Source organism: Parus major, chromosome 8 (genome assembly GCF_001522545.3).
Source record: "Parus major isolate Abel chromosome 8, Parus_major1.1, whole genome shotgun sequence".
Classification (NCBI taxonomy): domain Eukaryota; kingdom Metazoa; phylum Chordata; class Aves; order Passeriformes; family Paridae; genus Parus; species Parus major.
In genome coordinates, this window is record NC_031777.1 from 10,544,314 (window position 1) to 10,567,242 (window position 22,929).

A 22,929-nucleotide genomic window follows, 5' to 3' on the forward strand; every position below is an offset into this window, starting at 1 on the left:
ATGATATTCCTCCACTCAGTACATTCTGGAGAAATCTGGGTGGCCCCTCACTGTGCCTGGGAATGGCCAGACCCTGGGACGTGCACACACCCTGCAGGCTGGAGGAAAGCCAAACTGGCCAATTCCTCATTTGTTTTGATGTAGTTAAGCTTCTTTCAAATGATATTTTGACCTGGGTAGAGAAGAGGAGCCATATGGCATCTTCCACCCCTGACAACAACTGCTGTTAGTGCAATCAGCACATTACCTAGGTGATTTGCTTAGATTCAGCTGTCACTAACTTGTGGCAAATTATAATTAAGTTGTGTATTAGGCAGAGTCCTAATATAAACTGGTTTCATTTTCATATGCCATTTCAATTGTATTTTCTGCCATGACTCTGCTTACAGGTGAAGTGTCCTGACTAACTGTTCCTCAGGGCCATTGCCTTTCCCACCTTCCAATTCAAGAAATGAATTTGTGTAACATGGCAAATCAGAGAGCTACAGCATCAGCCAGAAAGCCATACTACAATTTCAATAAAAATAATGCACAGTCATTATCCTTAACACATGCCTAAGTCAGCCTTCAGACCCCCACTTTTTAAACATTTTTTTTTTTTTTTTTTTGCTTGTGACGTCTGTGTTTCAATTATGCTCTAAGCTATTTAAAATGGCAGCGATGCCTTTCCTCAGTTTGGAGCCCAGTGCAGCACCAGGTGTAAAGGGTTTTGCAAGTCACAGAATCACAGAACATTCTGAGCTGACAGGGACCCACCAGGACTGTTGAGTCCAGCTCTTAGGTGAATGGCCAATACAGGGACTGAACCCACAACCCCTGTGCTGTCGGCACCACGCTCTAACACGCTGAGCTAATAAACCATTTGTTTTTGCAATTTGCTGTCCTTGGAAGTAAATGATGGTTCAGGGAATGGCTCTGGGTTGCAGCATCACTTGAAGGTGTTTATCACGTAGGTTTTCTCAGAAAGTGTTGATGCAATAATGATACTGGTTTAAGTCCTTTAAAATTCCCAATTTCCCCAGACAGTATCCTGTGTTTAATAACAGGATGGAAGAGCTCAATAGCACTAACCCCCATCCTGCAAAATTAACCTTCCTTCCCCAATACCCTGAGGGCAGAACAGTAATATCCCCTCCTTTTTACAGTATAGATTTCTGAATCAAATATTAATGCTAAGCATAATGTAAATGGTTCATAAAGCTTAGAAGAGAGAGAAACAATGTTGATGGTTATCTAGGGCTATCCTATTTCTCAACTTTACTGCATTAACATGCTTGTTAACAGAGGGCATGTAGTTCTTAAAAGCTTATTGCTCAAGAATACTGAATGGCAAAAAAATCATAGATACTGTCAAATCACTGCAGTTGATTTACAAGCTTTTGCTTTTGAACCATAACCTCAGAACAACAGGGAAAAAGATTGCAATAATCACAAATAATGATCAAACATTGAATTATGGCTTTGATAAATACTTTCAAAATTGCACTGATAAACAAATTAGTACCCTTTTACTATGCATAAATAGGCACAGTTCACTATTAAAAGAACAAAAAGATGTAGGTTCTGCAGGTATTTAAGGTAAGTGTGGGACAAAATGCAGGGCAGCAGACAATGGAGACTTAATCCCAAATGAATACTATTAATATAATTCAAAAATTCAGCAATTCTGTGAATTGTCTCCATCCCCTGCCTGGAAATGGAGGAGACCAGAATGAGATGCAAATCAGTGCGTTTATCTAATGAATAATGCAAATGAGTGCTCTTCTTATGGCATGGCAGTCTGCAGGAATCCTCTCTGCCTCACCTCACATTTCGTGTGGATTTAAGCACCATGTGTCAGAAGAAATTAGAGAACAGAATTGCCAAGAAATGACAAAGCCTTGGAGCCCCAAGTCAGTGCAGACAGCAAGGTACATTAAGATGCATAGTAGAGAGGAGGAGAGAGCAGACGTCTCATTAAAATGAGAATGTTGCTGTTTTTTCCTTCACCTCGTTAATCAAGTTGTACGACAATTTAATCAGCAATTATTTGTGTGGCTACTAATTAGAAACATTCTCTAAAATGATACCAAGGTGGGATCTTAAAAACTTGACAAAACCTTTCAGTTTGGCTTTTTATTTTTTAATGCTGGTGCTATTTTATCCCTCTGATATCAGTTAACTGCATCAGCATTTTTCTCATAGCATCACAGAGCATACTGCATCTTAACCATTAGTCACAAGCCTTGCTGTAACTTTCCCTTTGCATCTAACATTACCCTCCAAAAATATACTCAAGCAAAGAAATCCAAAGGCATGCAAGCACAGAAAATTAACTCTTTTTTTTTTTTGCCCCAATCAAATTTTGCCTGAATGCATATGTGATTCAGAATCCAGGATGGATTTCATCTGCACCATCAAAACCTCTAAGCATGCAGACCAGCTATGCTGTCACAGCTGGCATCAAGACCTTCTTCTTCATCATTGCATTGAGTCTCCAGCCTGGGGATTTGTGAAACTTTATCCTTTTCTGACTGGTACTCCCTTAAAATACAAGTTGGTACATTCAAATGTTGGTATATTTGCTCCCTGGACAATTTCTTAGTTATAAAGTACAGAGTGGTGAAGGAGATGCCCAGCCATGAAAGGATTTGGGATTCCACAGATTTTGGATGCTGGGAAAGGACCTCCCAGCACTGAGATGCATAGGGAGTACACAGAAACCAGAGGTCTGAGAATGCAGTTTGGCCAGGTTCAGTCAAGTCCAGTTTGGGGTGGAGGGAAATTGCCTCTCATTTGGAAAGGGAAGTGCACCTCAATTTCCTGAAATGAGAATTTTATGCAACCACTAAACTTTGGGGTGCCCACTATATACAAAACAACATTAGGGCCATGTTCCCATGGGTCACTGAGCTTTGTCGTGAACCAGCAGGCAACAAATTGCCTCAAAGAGATAAATCTATGTATTAAGCAAACAAAGAGATTAGAGATATCTTACTACATGTACTTCCAGGAAATGTGAAAAAAAGAACCCCAAACTAAAAAACAAAACCAAGATCCAACCCTTTTTTCTCACAAGCTGACAAAGACATCATCGTTATTTATAGTTGTGCTTCAGTTCATCAGTTGGAGGCACACTGCAGAAGATGCTAAAGCACTAGCGACACTGATACTAAATTAAGAGCTTGCAGTTTCTTTATAACAGTTGAAAGCAAAGCTATTTCTCCATTGGGCAGCTTGTTGCAAACTCCACAATACTGGAAAAAAATGGTATATTATTTTGATGGATTTTCTCTCAGGTCAATCCTAGTGAATCAAGGGGGAATTTCCTGGGATGCAAGTCTACAAGGAATTGGTGTGAACTCCATGGAAATGTGACTTGCAATCAGCAGCATTTTCACTCTCTCGAATTAGAAGGACAAGGGTAGGTTCTCTGCTCCTGTTCCTGTTGGCAGTTGCCATGCCAGAAATATACAGAGTTTAGGTTTCTTATAGCAAGGGCAATGGTAACTATAGTGAAAAAATACTGTTAAAGCAAACTAAGCAGTTGATTTGAAGCAAGGAGACAATTAAAGCACAGCCTTTCTGAAAGAGTAATAAAAATGTCACTGCAAATGACAGATTGTTACAAGTCCTTGGCTTCTTCCTAGCACTGCAATAGAATACGGTGTTAAATCAGTTCCCAGAGATTATTAGTGGTATATGTTATTTTCCCAAACTCAAGGAACTCAGTATCATTTCATAAATCAGCTGCAGGTTAAAATTAGATTTTTTTCTTTAGTTCTGTGACCCTTGCACATACAATTAGCAAAGAAAATTATACAAAAAATAGCTGAAACCTGACTCATCAAACTTGGGAAAGCTAAAAAACTTCCACCAAAACCCCAATCCAAATCAGAAAATAGCTATTTTCTATGGCTTCTCAATGCCTGTGAGTTTCACTGATTGCAGAGTAAGACACTGACACAAAGATATTGCAGGAGTGGACTTTCATTTCTCATTAGCCTCAAGTTCTGTAAGTTCCCTGTAAAGTGTGCCTGTGTTTTGTTGTGCTTACTATCCATACTGCTTTTCTGTATAAAGCATTAAGAAACCTAGGTCAGCAAACTGTAAGTAATTAAAGCCACTAATAACTGAACCCAATCACCTGGCATGTGAAGATGTCCAGTGTGCAGGCTTGAAATAAGTTTCTGTGTCGTCAGGTACAGTGGTATTGCAGGCTCAATGACAAATTCCTCTGTCTCAGGTGTTAAGGGCCAGATAATGTCTTCTAACAAAGTCACAGTGACAATACTGTTGAAATCTCACATGCATTTCCTATGTTTGAAAGCTGATTTCTGCTGGAAACAAATTATCCAAGAATCCTTCAAGTTCCGAAAAGAAACAGGAGGGATCTCTGTCACTATCTTCTGATATCCAGCATGGCTGTATGCTCCTCTGTGTGTGCATGGCTTGCTTAGGGGGGCTGCAGCACCTCCTGGAACACTCTGTGTGCCACCAAGACCAGAGTTTCTTTTTAGGCTCCCTACTAGCTCAGATGAGAAGGTTTATTGCCCTCTCCTTCAGCAGCTGCACTTTGCTATAGCTGCACTGCCAATATTCACACGTGTTTCAGCAAAATGCTGTGCACATGATCTTTGGTTAGGAGGCGTAATTTTGAATTACAAATTGTTTCAAATTTATGATTTATTTCATCACTGTAAAAGTAAACTTGTTCTGCTTTTCCTGCGATGCTTTATACAGCTCATAATTATCAACAAAACAATTACTAACTCAGAGTAAAGGCAGGGACAGCAAAGGTTTGCTCAGCATTGCCCTAAAATCTGCTTTCCTGAATCCTTGGTGGTTGGCTAGGCTTAAAGACAGAAAAAAAAAACCAACTGTGGCTTACTTGAAAGGAGTTGAGAGAAGCTCATGTATGGTGGTGTCATCAAGAAAATGCTAAGACAGGTCATCACAGGCACAGGTGCCATTCATCTCTGTAATAATTTGTGAAGAATATTTTTTTTTTCTTGGTCAGCTCCTGTAAATCTTGTTTTGAAGTTATGAGAACTGGCCTGACAGGAGGAGGATGTTGATGGTTGCATTAGTAGAGGTGTAATGACCTTGAGGATGGGAACTGAAAAAAGCCCCTGATACTAAGGTAAAATTCAGTGGTGCCCTGCTGCTTTCTGATTTTTGTTTCTAATCTTGTGCACAGTTTTATTATTCCAAACCCATCACTTAGTAGTATGAGGACCTTGAAAAGATACAATCACCAGAACAACATTTACTTCAAATTCTTAGTTGGATTGTTATTGGTTGGGAGAGCCAAACACAGCGTTGTAAAAGGGCTGTACCTGTTTTTTCTGAGCTCCTGCAATGTATTTACTGTCCTAGAGAGTGAGGACCTGGGAAAAGCAGCATGGTGAGTGGGTCCTCATCAACCAATTGGCATTCCTGCACAATCTTCTCCCATCCTACTGCTGAACTCTTTACACTTGGAAGACATTGAGGAAATATTTTACCTGTACCCATCTCAAGTCCACAGGTGAGGTCTGTGTGGTCTGTACCATTTCCAAAAAGAATATTATCCAAATAGGTTATCAGAAGTCTATGTCAGAACAAACCCATCAGATCTGGGGGCTTCTCAAGGTGCAGAGCATTAATGGTGTGACAAGACAGGGATGCAGCCAGAGTGAAGTCAGGCAGGCTCTTCTGTTCTTTGGAACAACTCCCCATGTCTCTCTTCAGTCTTTGTTTTCTCCACTGTTTTTAAGACAGGGAGAGAGGGGCTGGCACCCTGGAGGGCCACATGGACTGCACAAGTGGCAGATGTGTGGGAGCTGCCTGCCACACCATCCCATTAAATGTACATACACTTTAAACCAACTGAGGACTTGTAGATTGTAGAAGAGGGAAAACAATTGTCTGTATGGCTTCAAACAACTCAAACAAACCCCACGTGGCGTTTCAGACATCAGCCCACTGTTCAACACTGAAAAAAAATGGCATACTTTCTGTCAAGGCTTAAAATCTGACAAAATGTTCTGCTGAAACCCCTTCCTCTTCTGATTAACAAAGGAAGGACAACTGTTGCAGTGTTTTCTGAGATCCATTTTGAAACCTATAAAACTTGAAGTTTATGATTGATGATGCTTGACTAATGTTTGAGTGCTACAAGCAATAATGGTGCAGTTACAGAGAACTATGGAAAGATTAGTCAATAACAGTCTTCTGTCCTTTTCAATTATTTACAAATGATCCATGAGATGCATAAAGCTAAAATTTTATATTTTAATATGCAAACCTGTTATGCATTCTATATATGTATCCTAGCTGGTACTTCCCAGCTAGATGCTTTCAGTGTACTCTTGTATGCCCCAAAATTGTACCTGAGAAACGATGGATAATGTCCCATTATCCAAAACCTGTTTTGTCCCTAGGGACAAAGAGCCTTGCACTGGAGCTCACGAGGGCTGAACTAATCCAAAACTCAGCATCAGTAAAATGAGTAAAGAAGATTTTAAAACTGAAAATGCTGGAAATAAGTGAACTTCAGTGAAATTGCTTCTGACAAGAAAAATATTAGAATATAAAGGCATACAGTTAACTTTACCTTTACTTAAGATGGTTTTATGGTTTCCAGTTGAGAGTTTCAAACTGGTACAGTGCAGAGGATAATGCTCACTACTAAGGAAGCAGTATTTTGTCGCCATCCATTGCTGTCAGTAGAAGTCCTTCTGTTGCCTAACACAGGACACATTAATTTCAATGGAAGATCATATTTTAAGTCCTGTTGATGTAAAGTCATACACTAGCTCTTAGGCATGAAATATACATGATGAGTCATTTCTAATTTTCTTTTAGTTATTGAAGCGTATCTTTTTGAAAAAATCAAAGCCACTGCTTCAGATAACAAAAAGCTTCTATATTCTTAACATTTTGTTTTCAAAGGCTTATCCCACTTTCTCAGAATAACAGGGTTTTCAGCTGCAAACAATTAGCAAAAATTTACCCCACAAATTTAGTGAGGAAAGCTACAATGCTTGAACCTCTTAAACGCGTTACTTAACGTGTTTGGAAGTCTGAATCAACCCTTGTGAAGTGAGACACCTTGCTAGGATATTTCTGCAGGCTATCCCTACAGTATTCATACCACTTGGCAGATCCATATGGTCAAGGAAGCCAAGAGGCATGTCAGTCTGGAAGCCTGTGATAAAAATAGATGAGGAAAATAGCACGTGTAGAGAAAGTCATTTTAGCAGCTAGAAAATTGCATTCTGTACTTTTTTTCCTATAGCTATGCATGTTGCAGTTTTTAGAGGATGAGGGCTTTTGTGTAGTTGTTTGCTATTCCTTTCTTTTTCTTTTTTTTTTTTTTTTTTTTTTTTACCATCCCCCCACCCCCAGTCACTTGTAAATGTCACCCACAAGTAGCTCTGTTTCTGGTTTTTTACTGGAGGAAAGTGTCTTGTGAGCAGGTGTAGCTGGTAAAAATGAAATTGATGAGTTAAAATGTGGCTCGTGACAGTTTTACAGATAAAAAATCTAAAATGCACCAAGATGTTGGAAAGACACGGCACGCACATGTAAGAAAATGCTCCTTTCATCATAATGGTGTCTTCTTTTAGAGGTTTTACAACTACTTAGCTATAAAAATTCTCTCTGGGCTGAAACCTGACATAAAATATCCCTGATATAGTACAATTTCTTGCTGGTAGTAAATATAATTAAAATTTATTCGCACCCTTTTCTTTTCTCCCTGTTTTTTATTCCTAAACTCCATATAAACAATCTGCCTAAAGAACTAGAAGATAAGAAATAAAACCATTTTCCAGAAAATACAACACAGCAAACATCAAAGCTACATGAAATCACTTATGCACGTTGCCAAGTCAGCTCAATGCCAAGAAGTTTTGTGTCCTTAGCTATATTTGTACTTGTAGATCAGGATGATGTCACCACCAGTGACCTGTGAAAACACAAATTTCTATACCTAAAATGTGTACAAGAGTCATTGTTTCTACAAGTAAAATGGGTACAGAGCTACCCCTGTTTTTTAGCTAGAGAGATTAGTGTTCCACTGTATGCGGGGATCTGCATCTCATCAGTCAATGGCCTCAGTAGTATCTGGGATTATTTTTTATTTTCATACTCAGACGGTATTTACAGGCCTTGAAACAAGTCAAGAAATATTTGGATTAACCAATCTCTCACTCAGTTTTAGCTAATCTTAAGTAGGTACGTTATTTTATGTATTGGAAATGGCAGTTTTGGCAAAACAGTATCCGTATTAAAAAAACCAAAAAGTGACAGTGGTACTCACACTAAAATTGACCAGCTCCCACAGATTCAGCCCTTTCTAAACTCTTTAAAAATAAATGTCAGGTTTTCATCCTTCCATAATGAGATGGGTAATTTCCACACTTTTTTAAGAGGGATTGCTAATGCCTGTCTGTTTTTTTCCTCTCTGCCTCCTAGCATAGAGCAGAAGGGATGGAAGCACAGATTATTGTCTCAGTTTGTATGTCAATTTTTTTTCTGAATGAAGGTGATTTGGGCTGTATTAGGACTGGATGCCTTATAAGAAACATAAATGCCTAAATGTTAAAATCGTTACTTGAGAGTCAACTCACTGATTTCTGCCTTCTCGAAGGACTCTGGGGAGCCCACTAACCAGAAAGGTTGTCCTGATGTACAGTAGGCTTGTAGAACTCTCAGATGAGTTCACTTGGCTTTGTTTCAACAAGATGCTTACAAATGGAAATTTTAATATATAGAAGTGCCTCAGGAACTAGCATTTGGTTTCCAGTGACTCTTAGCTTTTACAAAGTACAAGCTCTGCAAGAAAGAGACATGAAACTCTGGGTTCAGAGATGTACAGGTACTAAATGAAGATGGAAAAATAATAATTATTTGAATAAGCCTGAGCAGCATAAAACTATCTCTCCTCACTTTTACCAAGTGAATCCAAAATTCACATTCGGAGACTTGTCCCACTTGACAGTAGGAAGAAATATAATATCATGTTCCTTGTACAGTGTCATCAGCCTGGAAAACCTGACACTGCACAGCTCCCTTGGGACCGCAGGGCATCGTGCCCCTGACCAAAATGTGCAAAAGCAAACTGGGGGGAGATGCTGCAGCTCTCCTCCTCCAGGCTGCCTGCCTGACACCGGCAGGTTGGGAAGCAAAGGTCGCTCTGCTGAAAGGAGGATTTACCATCCTGGAAAAATTCTCAGTTCAGGCTTTCCAGCAGAGAAGAAATGGGGTCACCCAGCTCTGCCTCCCGTCAGCCCAGGGGGGATGTGCTGTCCTGCCCTGGCTGAGGAGCACCGGTGGGGATGTGCTGCTGTACTGCACTGTCTCTGCACCCCAGCAAACCTTGTCAGGTGTCTCCCTGCAGTGAGCCACGGGCTCGAGATCTCCTCTGCCTCACCACCAGCAGCTCAAATTACAACAGGTCTAGTAAATATTCTATTTATAAAATAGTATTATTTTATTTTGCTAAAGGTGCTGCTGAGGGGATATTTCTGGTCCAACTGCATTGACAGTGAGACATTTACACTCACTGTGGATGTTTGGGTATTTATTTTATAGTGGAAGATATTTATTTCTTTGTAAAATTGGTGTTGCTGCTTCTGTACCCAAACAAGGCCAAAACTCCAAGTTCCCACAGAGTACTTGGATATCTCCCCCCACCCTGGTGCTTTGGGGGGCCAGGGAGGAGGAAGCAGCAGGGGGAGGCACCAACTCAGGTATCTTTAAGAACCTCTTCCAGAGAGACAGAACCTCCACTGGCACAGTTCCTTGCTTTTTAAGAGCAATTCTTATTAAAATAATTGTCTAAAAATGTCTACTATTCCCAGCTAACTTCAGGGGGAAAACAAACCAAATTAGGAGAGCAGTTAGCAAATGGAATAAAGGTGATGCTAGAAAATGCTTAACAGCTGTTTTTACAAAGTGTATTTATAAAATATAAATCTCCTTAAAAGGATGCTCTTCTACACATACTAGTGACATGTGCTTTAAAACTGCAGCTGAAAATATGTAGAAACCGTTGATTTTGTTTAGGAACCCTGTTTTACCCTCAAATATTTTTAACAACTGAAGTACTTTGTGGGCGTGCTTCTGCTTTGTTTAAGGCTTGAAAACATTCCAGTACGCAAAGTGTAACTGAGGAGAAAAAAAAAAGGCAACTGGACAGAGTGTTGTTAATGATTTACTGGATAATCTTGATGTGTGATAATGAATAAAATGCAAATCTGTTTTACTGTTAATCCTCAGTTTTGATTTATTAGCAATTATTAATTTTTATACTGCTTCCAGTTGGAAGAAAACAGAGCTTTTACCCAACTATTTTTCTATTCTTGCTGTCATTAAGTAAATCCATTTTTAAAAATCTTGTAGGAAACCAAGGAATCCTTTCCCATGGGAACAAAGGAGCCTTTGCAGAGTGTGCAGCAGGCGCTGCCAGAGGCACAGGTAGGCTGGCAGAGGCCCTGCCCAGGGTGGGGAGCTGGGGCATGGACAGGGACAGTCTGTGGTCCTGGGGGACAGGCAGGGACAGTCTGTGCCCCTGGGGACACACAGGGACAGTCTGTGCCCCTGGGGACACACAGGGACAGTCTGTGCCCTTGGGGACACAGAAGGACAATCTGTGTGCCCCTGGGGACACACAGGGACAGTCTGTGCCCCTGGGGACACACAAGGACAATCTGTGTGCCCCTGGGGACACACAGTGACAGTCTGTGCCCCTGGGGACACACAGGGACAGTCTGTGTCCCTGGGGACACACAGGGACAGTCTGTGTCCCTGTGTCCCAGCTGCCTCTGGGCTGTGTGAGGGGCTCAGCAGGGCTGGGATGGGAGCAGCCTCAGCAGTGGGGGCTCTGCTGTCCTGCCTTGCTGGGGACAGGCCAACGGGCAGGGGCTGAAGCTCACAGGTCTCAGGGTATTAAAAATGAAATTAAATACTTAGTAACTTAAGAGGACACACCAAAATAAAAACCCCACTCCCCGAGGGCTAAGGTGCTCTCCTACAGTGACAAAATGACAGCTGTAATATTGACACGTGCCCAAAGAGTTCAAATTAGATGAATGCAGATGTTGTAAATAAAACCTGCAGTACTTTGAGCTGTACATACTTAAAGAATATACAACTGTGAAAATCCACTTTAAATAAGACAGTAGCAATAGCTTCATCTTTAACTTCCTGTTCCCATTCTACCCCATACTATCTAGTAAGACTACACAGATAGAATTTAGAATCCTTCATTTTTATTCAAATTTAGCCCATAAAAGAAAAAAGCTTTTTTTTTCTTAACAGCATCTTTTAATGATATTGAAGAACACTCTTTTAAAATGTCTCACTTGAGAAAGTAAGGATGAATGCCTAAATGCTTGCAAAAATATTTTTTGTTTCACATTGTGATTTATTCATTACTCAGAAAAGTATCTGTTCATTTAATTATTTCAGTAAACATATCACTGGTATCACTATCTGTATTACACAGTATTTCCCTCTTTTTAAGGAATATGAGCCTACTTGTAATTAAAGGAATGCTGTATTAATGATGCTGAAAATCTCAGAGGGAAAAATTTAATGTCTACCTCATAATATTATGCCAGAATTACATGTGCAGAATACTTTTTAATAATCTTTGTTTCTTAATTTAGGTTTGATTGGCTATGAAATACAGAGTAGCACTCAAGGGTTCAAATTTCTACTGTCATCAGCATTTCTGCTCTATAAATTGTATAGATGCACAGGACTCCCATCTGCAGGCTCCTTTTCAAGTTCTATTTAACCTACAAAGGAAATAAGCTGTAGGCAACTATAATTGATGATAATTTCATCATTTTTTAGCCGTTGGGATGGTATTATGATATCTAGATCTAAACACAAACAGAAAATTATATTTTCATGTTGCTATTTGAGCTGCAAACACAGGTTGGTAACATAAATCTGTCTCTAGTTTGCAAATTACAGCAATAGCCACTAGGAGTCTCCTGGTCAAATTCATGGTGAATTTGCATAGTAATCCCGGCTCAGGTCTGAATGCAAACCCCCAAGCTAAAGGCTGGATTTCAGCAGAGGGGCCAGTCCATGTGCAGGCTCAGGGTCCCCGAGCTGTGAGCAGCATCACCAGGCTCCTGACACTTGTTCCAGGGATAGAGCTGGCACATCTTTTAGAAGGAAATCCAGAAGCCACTTACACACTGTTCTGGTAGAGCAAAAGACGGTGACACTCATGAGAAGTCAGATTTGTTTCTCTTTATGACTGGACAGAGCATTGTGGAATTGTTTTTACAAAGAGGGAAGTAGATTTCACCGACTGTTAGTTACTCCCAGGGACTTCAAGCAGATTTGTTTTGCACTGAAATGCTGCAGGCCACAAGAACCAGCACCATCAGGTACCTCAAAATTTGCTTAGTGTCTCTGCAGTGAAACCTGCAGTTCAAACCTGAGAATGTGAATAGCTTCTTCCTCTTTCCCTCTCTCCTCCCAGTCCAACTACGCACAAGCATATGGTGCCAGACACACTCTTAGCCATGCCAAATGCTCAAAGTTCATAAATTACAGACCTGCAGGAAGGGGTCACGCTGGCTCAAACACTGCGGCTGTTCAGTCCAAGCCTGTGACAAAAGATGTCCAAATTTCCTCGAAGGAATACCACAGAAAGCAGACATGCCCCTTCTGCCAGCATATGTACCTCACTCTGAGACACCAGAGATTGCTTTAAAACAGACAGGGAAGCCAGAGGTGACCAGTGAACCCTTCCCCACAGTGCTGGTTATCCCGTAGGCAGGAGAAGCACTGTTTATTCTGGAACTATGTTGTCACATCCTCCTTACAGGTATCAACTCCACATCTAGAAATTTTAAGTGTTCACTGCTCTTAGCCACTTATTTCTTTATAAGTTTCTTTTATGCATCTCTCCTCTTGAGCAAAAGTCCTTTTCAAACTGTAGAAATTTGGAATGACTTTAAATCTGATGAGATTTTAAACAAATAATAATTTGGAAGGCTATTTATTTGGCTTCTGCTTTTTTGAGCTGCTCAGTTTCATTTGCAAACTTTTCCCTGCAACCAGAAGGACTGAGGAAATAAAGATGATGTTTTAAATGAAAGCTGAGAACCTCATATAATCATAATTGCAGGACTCCAGGGGTTTGAGGTTTCAGGATAATCTCATGAGTTGTCAATATTGAATGTCACCAGAAACTGTAATGTTATTCTCAGAATAGATGCCTAAAAGCAACTGTGGGATAGTTTTTCTGTTGCATGTTCCCCATAATACCTACAAACGCTGTTCTGGGGGGATGCTACAAAGGTACCTGCAAGTGGTGAGCTGCCAAATGCTGGCTTTAGCTGCCAACTAGGGCTGTTATATTTTGCAACAAATTTACATATGCAAAGCCCTGTTATTCAGTCTGTCAACTAAACAAGCTCACTAAGTACAAATTCATCACGGACTCATAAGAACATTTAATACCATGGGGAATATGCAGGAGTAAGTAGGGGGCCAATTTAACCACCCATTTCCTCTGTACTGTATGCTTGCCCACATTGCAATGCACGGCTGCGTTGTGTGTGTTATTGCAGATTATTATCAGCTATTCTCACAGACTGCCTTGGATTCTATCATAATCTCCCAGCACGACTTGAATGAAATTCTCAGCCTGGTTTGTTTCAAGGATCTAATCTGTATTACACCGAAGGCTGACAGAGACTCAACAGCTCGTACCTTAGTCCATTTAAGTGAACAGAAAATTAGTAAACCTGACCAGGGAACTGACATGCAAATGAAACAGGAGGCTGCTTCAACCCCCTTCTCATCCTGCAGAAGCAGACTTGGCTGCTTGGTACCCTTGCTTATTATTAGAATAGCTGAAAAGACACTGTTCTTCTCCAAGTCCGTGATAACCTGATTTCAATAACAAAACAGTGGTACAGGTTTAGCAGGCACATAGCCAGTACTTAACAACAAGAAAACCAAGCATTTGTATAAGCCAGTTTGGCACTTCACCATGCTGAAAAGAAACCTTTGCATCTTTGTCACTTCAAATTTGGGATTTTTTAGCACAAGAACATGTCTAACATGAAAGAACTCTTTTTTCCACTGCCCACTTTCCCCAAGTATGTCAGTGCTATCTTCTTAACTCATTTTCTAAAACTAAAAGTGAACGCAAAAATAAAAGTTCTCAAAAACTCCAAGGGCTCAGCCCTACAAAATATATAAAATCTCATTTTGAAGGAAATATCTAATTCCTATAGGTAGCTATAGTACAGATAGACATGAAGCATTTTTAGGGATTAGAATGCTCTGCTGGGCAGTACCTTAGGAACATTAAATATTTCCGTCATTTTCCTTAAGTTTCCAGCAAGCCAAGCCATTACCAATGCATATCTAAATATAGTGTATATGTACAATCTACACCTATCCTGGAAACAAAGCCCACAGTTTATCATGTAAGAAGAGTCAGTCACCCTACACTTGTGTAGCTAAATACACGCTCTCATTCTGTGTGCTCTCTCTCCCACAGTTACTCCCCTTTCTCTGCTTCTCATGTGAGGATTCTGGTGGTCTTCTGCATCTCACAGGCTCAAGCTGCAAGTGAGCTACAGCTGTAATCTTAGGTCACTCCCCAGCAAACTTCCATCCCACATCACAGCACTGATGACCTGGTGTGATCAGATGTCTTCAAGGGGCGTTCTGGCACCCTTTTTAACACTTAGATTCAATCAAAACGTCTTTTTTTTGCCTGGTTGTTTTTAGTTCAAAATTATTGTTCTAACTAGAGTGCATATTGATATCAAAGGCCTTCAGAAAGTTAGAGAATTATGATAGCAACTGCTGCAATGTTTATCTGCACTAAAAGGAAGAAAAGTTTTACTGGGCAGGTTTGTTTTGTTTTTTGTCATTAAAAGAATAACTTTTTACATTACATGATGAGTTACTAAATATTACTGAGTGCTAAATCGCAGCAATTACTATTCAGATGGAAAAAGCGTATTTCAAGAATAAGGTAATAAACAGTAAGACAATATTATGTGGGGCACACAACTTTCATTTGTTTTTAAACAGTGGCCGCTTGAAGCTGCTTGGAGGTTTAGAGTGTCAAAGACATGTCAGCAGAGATGGATTAGTGGGCAGAGAGCAAGTGGTGCAGTCAAAGGTTCATAGTGAATGTAATTTATTCATGTAGCTCGGCAATTTATCACGTGGCTATTACCATAATGTACGTGGGAAGCAGCTGCATGCGTGCAAATAATGCCTTAAATGTATGTGTGGTTGGATCTGAACTCCTTACAGAACAGCAGTGGTGGAAAATGATGCCACAAGGCATTTAAAAGCAAATTTCCTTCCTGTGGGGATGCTGTCACTCAGCAATGATGATTTTTACACAGGCAAATAAATATGTTGTAGACCTTTCTCAGCTGTGATAACCTCACTTACCAGAACTCACTGGTTTTTCAAACCTAAATTATGTGGGTAATATAATGCCTGTTTCCAGTGCTGTATTAACACATGTAAATGTGCATGTTTTGTACCCCAAACTCATATTTTCTAGTGAAGAAACTCAATAGCTTTCACTCACTACTTAACAGAAATATTCAATGGCAAAGAAATCCTCTGTGAGTGTGAGGACAAAGAAATGATCTGCAAGTTAAAGATCTCCTTTAACTGAAACAACTTCTCACAGTGTGATCTTTCAAGCACTTGGGAGCAGCACAGCTGTAAAAGATTGACATACATACATATATAGTGTCTGCCTGGTTTCTTATACCTGTGCATTTATTTACCAAGCCAAATATTTCCAAACCCAGTCTATTTTAGGACCATGTAAAATAAGGATCTTTGGTCTCTCTTAGTTTGCTTGAATGCCTACAGTTTCAGCTAGGAAGAAAGCTGTGAGTAGTTGCTAGAGCATGGAAGTGTTTTTAGCTGCACTGTCCATACACACCTGCTGCAGCTCCCTGGGTAGCTGGGAAAATTTCAACAGCCCAACTCCCACCACCATTTTTTAAGCTTTAGCAATTTGAGTTCAATTGGTCTCACTGTATAGAAATGATGCTTTATTATGCCATGCTATGATGCTTTAAACTGATTTTAGTGGAATTGGTAAACTGAAGTCTTTCTTGATCAGGCAAAGGCCACCCCAGTTATGTGTTAGCACAATAGGAGTTTTATGCTGGTTTCTTTTGATACATTAAAAGTTGCTGTAGAGAGACACTGAATTCAGATAAAGTCAGCTTAGGTCCTCATAAGCAGAGCATCTCATTGCTCAGCTAAATGTACTGCTCAGAGTTTTGTACAGCAGAACCTTTCACATTTGGAATATGATGAAGGTTTTCTTAGATAATTCTGTGTGCACTCTAGAGCTTCTATTTTGAAGCCATCTATCACAAATACATCCCCACTAATTATGCAAAATGAGAAGCTTGCCTTACCATTGCACAGAAAGTCTCAGGAGGATCTCCACATGTTATGTCTGGGGGATCCAGAGTCACTTTTACATATTTGATCATGTCTCTTGCCTCTGGCTGGCAGGCCATGTAATCCCATACTTTTCCTTCTTCTGTGTAAATCTGAGTCTTACACACGTCATAGTGTCCCCACACAGAAGGGTAGTGCTGCATCACAGAGGATACAGTAACCCAGAGGGCGTGAAGTGACAGGAATCTTGACAAATACATTTCTAAATCCTTTTATGTCAGCTTCGTAAGGATGATCAGTGCTGGCGTATGTGCAGTCTAGAGATTATATGTACATATACATGTATAGATTTATAAAATAGGTTCCAACTCAAACGTGAAGCATTAGGATAGGATGTTTGTTTCACTGTGTTAAAGACTTTGGTAGAAGCCACCCAGGCCCTGATGACAGCCTTTCACAGCCATGCGGCGCTTGTCCTTCATCTTACAACTTATCTGTCAGGGCTTCTTGTAAAAGATGTCCAACAGCAGATAATAATTTGTGAAGTTTCAGGTCTTCAGCTACACTGTCGATAACCCTGAGTGATCCTCCGTGTTCAGGGCTCGCAGGGGATGCCTGGACACACTGATAAATCAGAATCCGAAGGAAGAGGGTGAGTGTCTATAGGCTGGTGTCTCTTTCCCATCAATCATCCTTTTCTTCTGGCACCAACACCCTTTTAGAAACAATAAAAATTAGAGTTATTGTCCAACAATCGATGCATTACAAAATATATGATATGTTGACATTTTGGAGGTTTGATACAATATAAAGCTAATTGGTACAATATGGATAACCTTTACTACAGGTTCTGTGCTAGAATGAAGAAACTACCAAAATCATTCACAGAGAAAAGTATTTTGACATGAAGGATTTAACTGTACTCTAACAAAGACAAATTTATAATGTTCCAGGTGAGTTAGAGGTTCCTGCTTCTGAAACTGTTATTTTCACCCTAGCAAAACTGGAGAGCAAGCTCCTGAAGTCAGCCACGGCCCAGATGGTGCAGGCAGGCAGGGAAGCAGGCAGCCCAGCACTGCGGGGCAGCAGCACGAAGCTTCTTTTATTAAAGTGACACAGAGACGGGCATCAGGGCTAGCAGGTGCTGGTAGTTTCTTGGCAAGAGGACCTCATGGAGCTCCAAAAGCCTTAAATATTTCTTTTATATTGTTATTATTATCTAAAGAATAACAAAGATATGGCAAGTACAATTCAATTTCCTCGACATTTTTCATTAGCATTGCAAGAGCTTTGTTCCCTATTTTTTTTTCTTTGAACTGTGATTTACTGACCATATTGATGACAAACTAATGATAAAGATAATGACTTATTTAGTAGCTTATCGTAAGGGTGCTTTCTTCCTTTTATTTTCTCAGGTTTGAGGGTGGCTGTACCTGAGTACTCAGCATTTATTTCACAGCAGATACATGCCTTTTCCCCTCTTCAGTAAGCAACTAGAAATTCCCTCCCTTTGCAGCACCTGAATCACATAATTACAGGTATAAAATGCTAGAATGTTACCACAGCAATGCTAAATATATATTTCCTAAATAACACAGTTAAAAATTCAAGTTATCTATGAGGAAAACTGCAAAGACAGAGTAAGTACCCTAAAGAGGGACAAGGAAAACCAGGGCTAGGAATTCCAGTGCGTTTGTGTCAGCCTGTGCCACCTGAGGTTGGGGAGGCAGAGCACTGGGCTGTCAGCAGGAGGAGATTTCAGCCGGCCATCGCAGCACTTCCACACCTCCTGTCTGGATGCTAAAATCTAGGCAGACCCGTCGGACAGATGTTGTGAAACAACCCTAAGTCGCTGCCTCCTGCAGCCTGCTTTGCTGCCCAGCTTTAAATCATGCCCAGTGTCGTGATCCCTCCTACACCCCGCAGCCACGGGAAGAGGTGTGTGACCTGGTGAGCTCCTGAACTGCACATTGGGAATATGCATTTTCAAAACTTATCTCCACAGCTATTCGCAAACAGCCTCCCTATATTTAAATAATGCTTCATCTTAAACTGAGCTAAACTACAGACACCATGAAATGCCAACAGATGGTTGAATTGTGTTTCCATAGCAAAGTAATTTACAATAATTGCCGTATGGACGTAAATGCAATTTTCCATTATATTCATTTTATCAAGTGTTACCATACAACTCTCATGTATTTTATCAGAATATGCAGAGAATATCTGAATTTTCCTGCGGTAACAATTCTCAATTTGTTCAAACATATTTAAGCTTCAAATCTGAATTTGACACAAAAGCAGAAATATCTAAGACCAAATTAAATTTAAGTCTCTTTAAGAAGCATGCTGGGTAGTACTGTTGGTTTTGTAGCAATGTTACATTCTTTTTTTTGTTTTCAGTGGGAGTGTTTGCATATTATTTTGGAATTTGGTAATTCAGAGAACACTTTCCATGTCATTCTAAAGACACTTCTTCCCCTCCGTTTCCTTTCCAATGTATTTACTATTTTGAAGGGGAAAAAAACCACAGCCACAAGACCCCATAGCTTAGAACAGTCACTGAGAAAATGGGAAACAACTCCTTGATAGAAAAGCCCCAAATTATTTTAAATTTATAGCAAACCAAATACCCTTTACTGGAGATGGGTTGGTCATAGCTGGAATAAACAGTAATAAATAGAATTTTTCTGTGTAGAAATAAGAAGTTACTGAGTTTAATTATCTTTAGACTGCAAGCTTTTATATTCTGCTAAAAAAAAAAGCATGTTTGCTCTAATATCTTCCTTTCTAGTTCTTCAGTTACCTGTTACCTTTTATAACTGCTGAGGCTCAGATCCACTAATAAAGAGGACTGGCTAAGACTAAATAATGTGAAACAAACCACTACCTTAACACACTGCGCTAAAATACTTCCCATATAACGAATTCTCATTAAAGTAAGCCAGTCATAATGATGGTCGTTACACAGAATTATAGACTATAACATTGATTGAATTTAGTGCACTGACAAGAAAAAAGTGCAGAGGAGTGCAAGACATCTGAGCACTAGGCAGCTGTAGCCGTGTACGACAGACACTCCTGACAAGAAGCAGCCAATTATAGCTTAAATTTCTGGCATATAACCACTTCTGATTAATAGTTTTCCATTACATTACAGACATATTATTAATGTATTAAAAATGTCAAGCTTTGGCAAGAACTAGTATGGCACGGCTCAGTTAGTCTGCAATATCTTCTTTTAATGAGCTTCCATTGATATAGAGAAAGATATTGACCAAAGCACATTAAGGATCATGTGCTGAGCGCTGCTAGGATTTTTTCTGACAGAGCTATACGATTTGTCTCGCTTATGTTTGTTCCTGCAGAATCACTCATGATATGTATTTTACATTTCAGCGCCCTATTGCTAAAGACATACCTATTTGAATTATTTTGTAAAAAAACCCCAAACATTGAGAGCAACATTTCTGAAGTTTACAGCTGTACCAGATGTGCGGTGACAAACCTCTAGCAATGGGCAACACACAGCAATGGGGTTTGTGTCCCCAGTAATGCCTGTCAAAGTGCATTTGACCTCAGAAAAAGGGAATCAAACAAACAAGGAGAAACTACTGTCTGATGCCCTGATTCCCTCCACCCTGCCCTGCCCTGCTAGTCGCACACCTTGGGCGTTGGGGGCCGTGGAGGTGGCAAAGAGGGATCAGCATCCTTGATGGCTGAGGGTGAGGAACCAGCAAATTGCTGGTAGGACTTCAGCTAATGTGTGCAAAGCTTCCAGAGCACACCGCTCCCGGCATCTTCTGCGTGGGGCAACAGAGCTGGGGCCGTGAACGTTCCCATGTGGCACAGCCTCTGCACTACAGAAAACACTAGGAGGCACTTGGGAGGCACCTGTGCAAAGGCCACATCTGCTCTCTGCCTTCCCCTCGGAGCGCTGCTCCGTCCCCGAAGCGCCCGTCGTTCCGGCCACAAGTGAGTATGTCACAGCCATTTGAGAATGGCATGCAGCTGACCCCCAGACTGAAATCAGCTGGGAGGAGGCTCTGAGCACATGCATCCCTTTCCAGGTGGGGAAGTCACACCTCACACAGAGTGTTAATTCTGCAGATGGAGGAGACATCCCCTTTACCGAACAGACAAAATGCATCTTGGCAGAATCAATGTCAGGGAAGAACTTCAGGTCTAATTAGGGGTTGTTAGTTGTCCTTTGCCTCCTTCCATCACTGTGAAAATCCATCCCCTTCCCCAAATAACTGCCTCCTCACAAACCACAGCCGGCTGGATGCCTTGCGTGACCTCCCTGCTGGGAAATCACTGTGAGATCCACAGGGGTGGGCTCTTGGGCCTCTCTCTTTGGCAAGCCACAGGAACGTGAAGGAGGTAATAAAATAAAGAGTGACCACGTCCCACACTGACCATGCATTAGATGAAGTGTACCCCCCCACACACGCAGGATGAGAGCCAACACCAGATACTATATTGCCACGGGAGAAGTGGCTGAAAGAACGAAGCAAGGCAAGGAGTGCCGGCTGTCACCTCCCAATAGCGGCAGCTGCAGAACAGATTTTTCCAAAGGAAACATGTTTCAAGTTTGTATCCCGAACAGCTTAAGCAGATGAATGTATCCAATCAAGCCCAAGTAAAAAGCTCCTTCGCGTCCACTCCAGCTGTTAATTATTTAAAGCCAGTTAAGAACATAGGAAATAATGTGCATTAGAAAACAGAACTAACCCTCATGCAACTAACATTTATTAACCTCGTGTTTTATACCATGCTACACCTAGGCAACTTGAGAACCTTGTACATATCCAAACCAACCCCTTTCATAAAGGCAAAATTATTTATATATTCAAAGAAGAAGGGAACCTGTACTTAATGATTTAATGCACATTATTTCTGTCAATACTTGTATGAAATGCAGTATACTCAAGCAACTGCTTTGGTGTCTTTGGCCTCAAATGTTGTTCCAATCAAAGTTTAGGTTCTATTCTTATCCAGCTTATTTAACTATTTAGCAGAAAAAGATTTCTTTGCCTCAGGAGAAATTTAAAATGTCAATACCTATTGGCTAAAGAAAATAAAATACAGCTACCAAAAAACTGTGATTTGGCACTATACTTGAAATACTTTTGGTTTTCACACATTATTCTTTGCTGACTGACACATCATACTACCACTGCCATTACTTGCCAGGTATCGTCAGCTGTCAGAATATGGTGTAAAAAGCATTTCAGCTATTTAAATTTTAGAGCCTTAGTACATATAGCTCCTTTTTTTTTTCTCTCACATCTTTATAATTGTAGCTTATTGCCTTAAGTATTTCTGTACCTAGCACCAATCTGTTCTGCAAGATTTTCCCCAGGGAATTTAAGTTAGCATTTGGGACAGTTACAAGCTTTGTTTTGGTTGTTTGTTTTTTTTTCTGTGATTCCTCGCGCTTAATAAGGTGATGCATGCTCATCACACAGTGCATCTAGGTTATAGGGCTACAAAGCTTTCAAGTTACAGTGTGAGCTGATGTCTTCCTAACTGAAAGTACTTAGCTTCAAAAATGAATGCCTACCGGATGCTGGATTTGTTCTGTGCTACTGCTGTATTTTACATAAATAACTAGAAAGTTGGTGCTGCTAATCAGCATCAGAGGGTTGAGACAAAGTTCATAACTCTATGAGAGCATTGCCACTAACTGCTTGAAACTCTCTGGTAATAATCCTTTTAAGGTTCAGAAATATACCAGAATTCAACCTTTATTTTTTCCACATCAAAACCACAAAATGAAAAAAAACCCAAAACAAACCACCACCACCACAACAAAAAACAAGCCAGGGGAAGCTCTGCTGTGGTTTTCTTCCCTTTGACGGGCTTCCCAGGCCACAGCTTCTCATCCTCAACCGCATTGTCCTTAGGCAAGACAGTGACTTATTCCCTCTTTAAAAGCATCTCCACCGCTTGTTCCACTCACTGTCTCTGCTAACATTTCTGTAGAAGTAATGCTGGCTCCTACCACATCAGATCCGGAATATTGAAAAGTTGATTGCAGAACAATAAAAGTATATCAATCAGAGGCCAAAACCGCACATGCACCAACTTTGAGAGTAGAAAAGCATCTGTTTTATCGCGTTTAGCTGATCTGCGCTGCTCACCGCCATGAGGGGTTTTCTTTGGGGGCTCAGTGTGCGTGTGAACGTTTAGAAAAGCCGCCTGCAATTTCCGATGGGAGGGAGGAAATGTTTCCAGGCTGGGTAGCAGTGACCTGCCCGCTGCTCCTCGCCGGCGGGGTGATGCCCTGCGCCGCCGCTCCCGCCTCTGCCCAGCGGCCCCGCCGCTCTCCCTCGGCGCCCGCGGGTAGATCCGCGCTGCGGGGCGGGGGCCGGCGCGAGGGACGCGCCCCTCCCTCAGGGCTCGGGCTCCCTCAGGGCTCTCCCACCGCCCGCGACCCTTCAAAGCTCGGCGTGGCGTGTCCCGGCCCGGTCCGAGCTCCGGTTCCGAGCTCCGGCGGAGGAGGCACGGCGCAGGTACCGC

At 41.0% G+C, this 22,929-nt stretch overlaps 1 protein-coding gene across 7 annotated transcripts in view; it reads right to left on the reverse strand.

The window, feature by feature from the left end:
- Positions 1 to 22,850, reverse strand: part of NTNG1 (netrin G1) — a 151,821-nt gene extending 128,971 nt beyond the window's left edge. For 2 of the 7 annotated variants that reach the window (XM_015636362.3, XM_015636363.3), the window contains exons 1-2: positions 22,412 to 22,716; positions 16,419 to 17,119 (exon numbers count right to left, since the gene is read on the reverse strand). In XM_015636362.3, coding sequence (XP_015491848.1) covers positions 16,419 to 16,664 — 246 coding nt within the window. In that variant the 5' untranslated portion in view covers positions 16,665 to 17,119; positions 22,412 to 22,716. Of the gene's footprint in view, positions 1 to 16,418; positions 17,120 to 22,411 lie in introns of all 7 variants that reach the window. The other 5 variants (XM_015636365.3, XM_015636359.3, XM_015636358.3 and 2 more) reach the window with 5 other exon arrangements.
- Between the last annotated feature and the right edge of the window lie 79 nt (positions 22,851 to 22,929).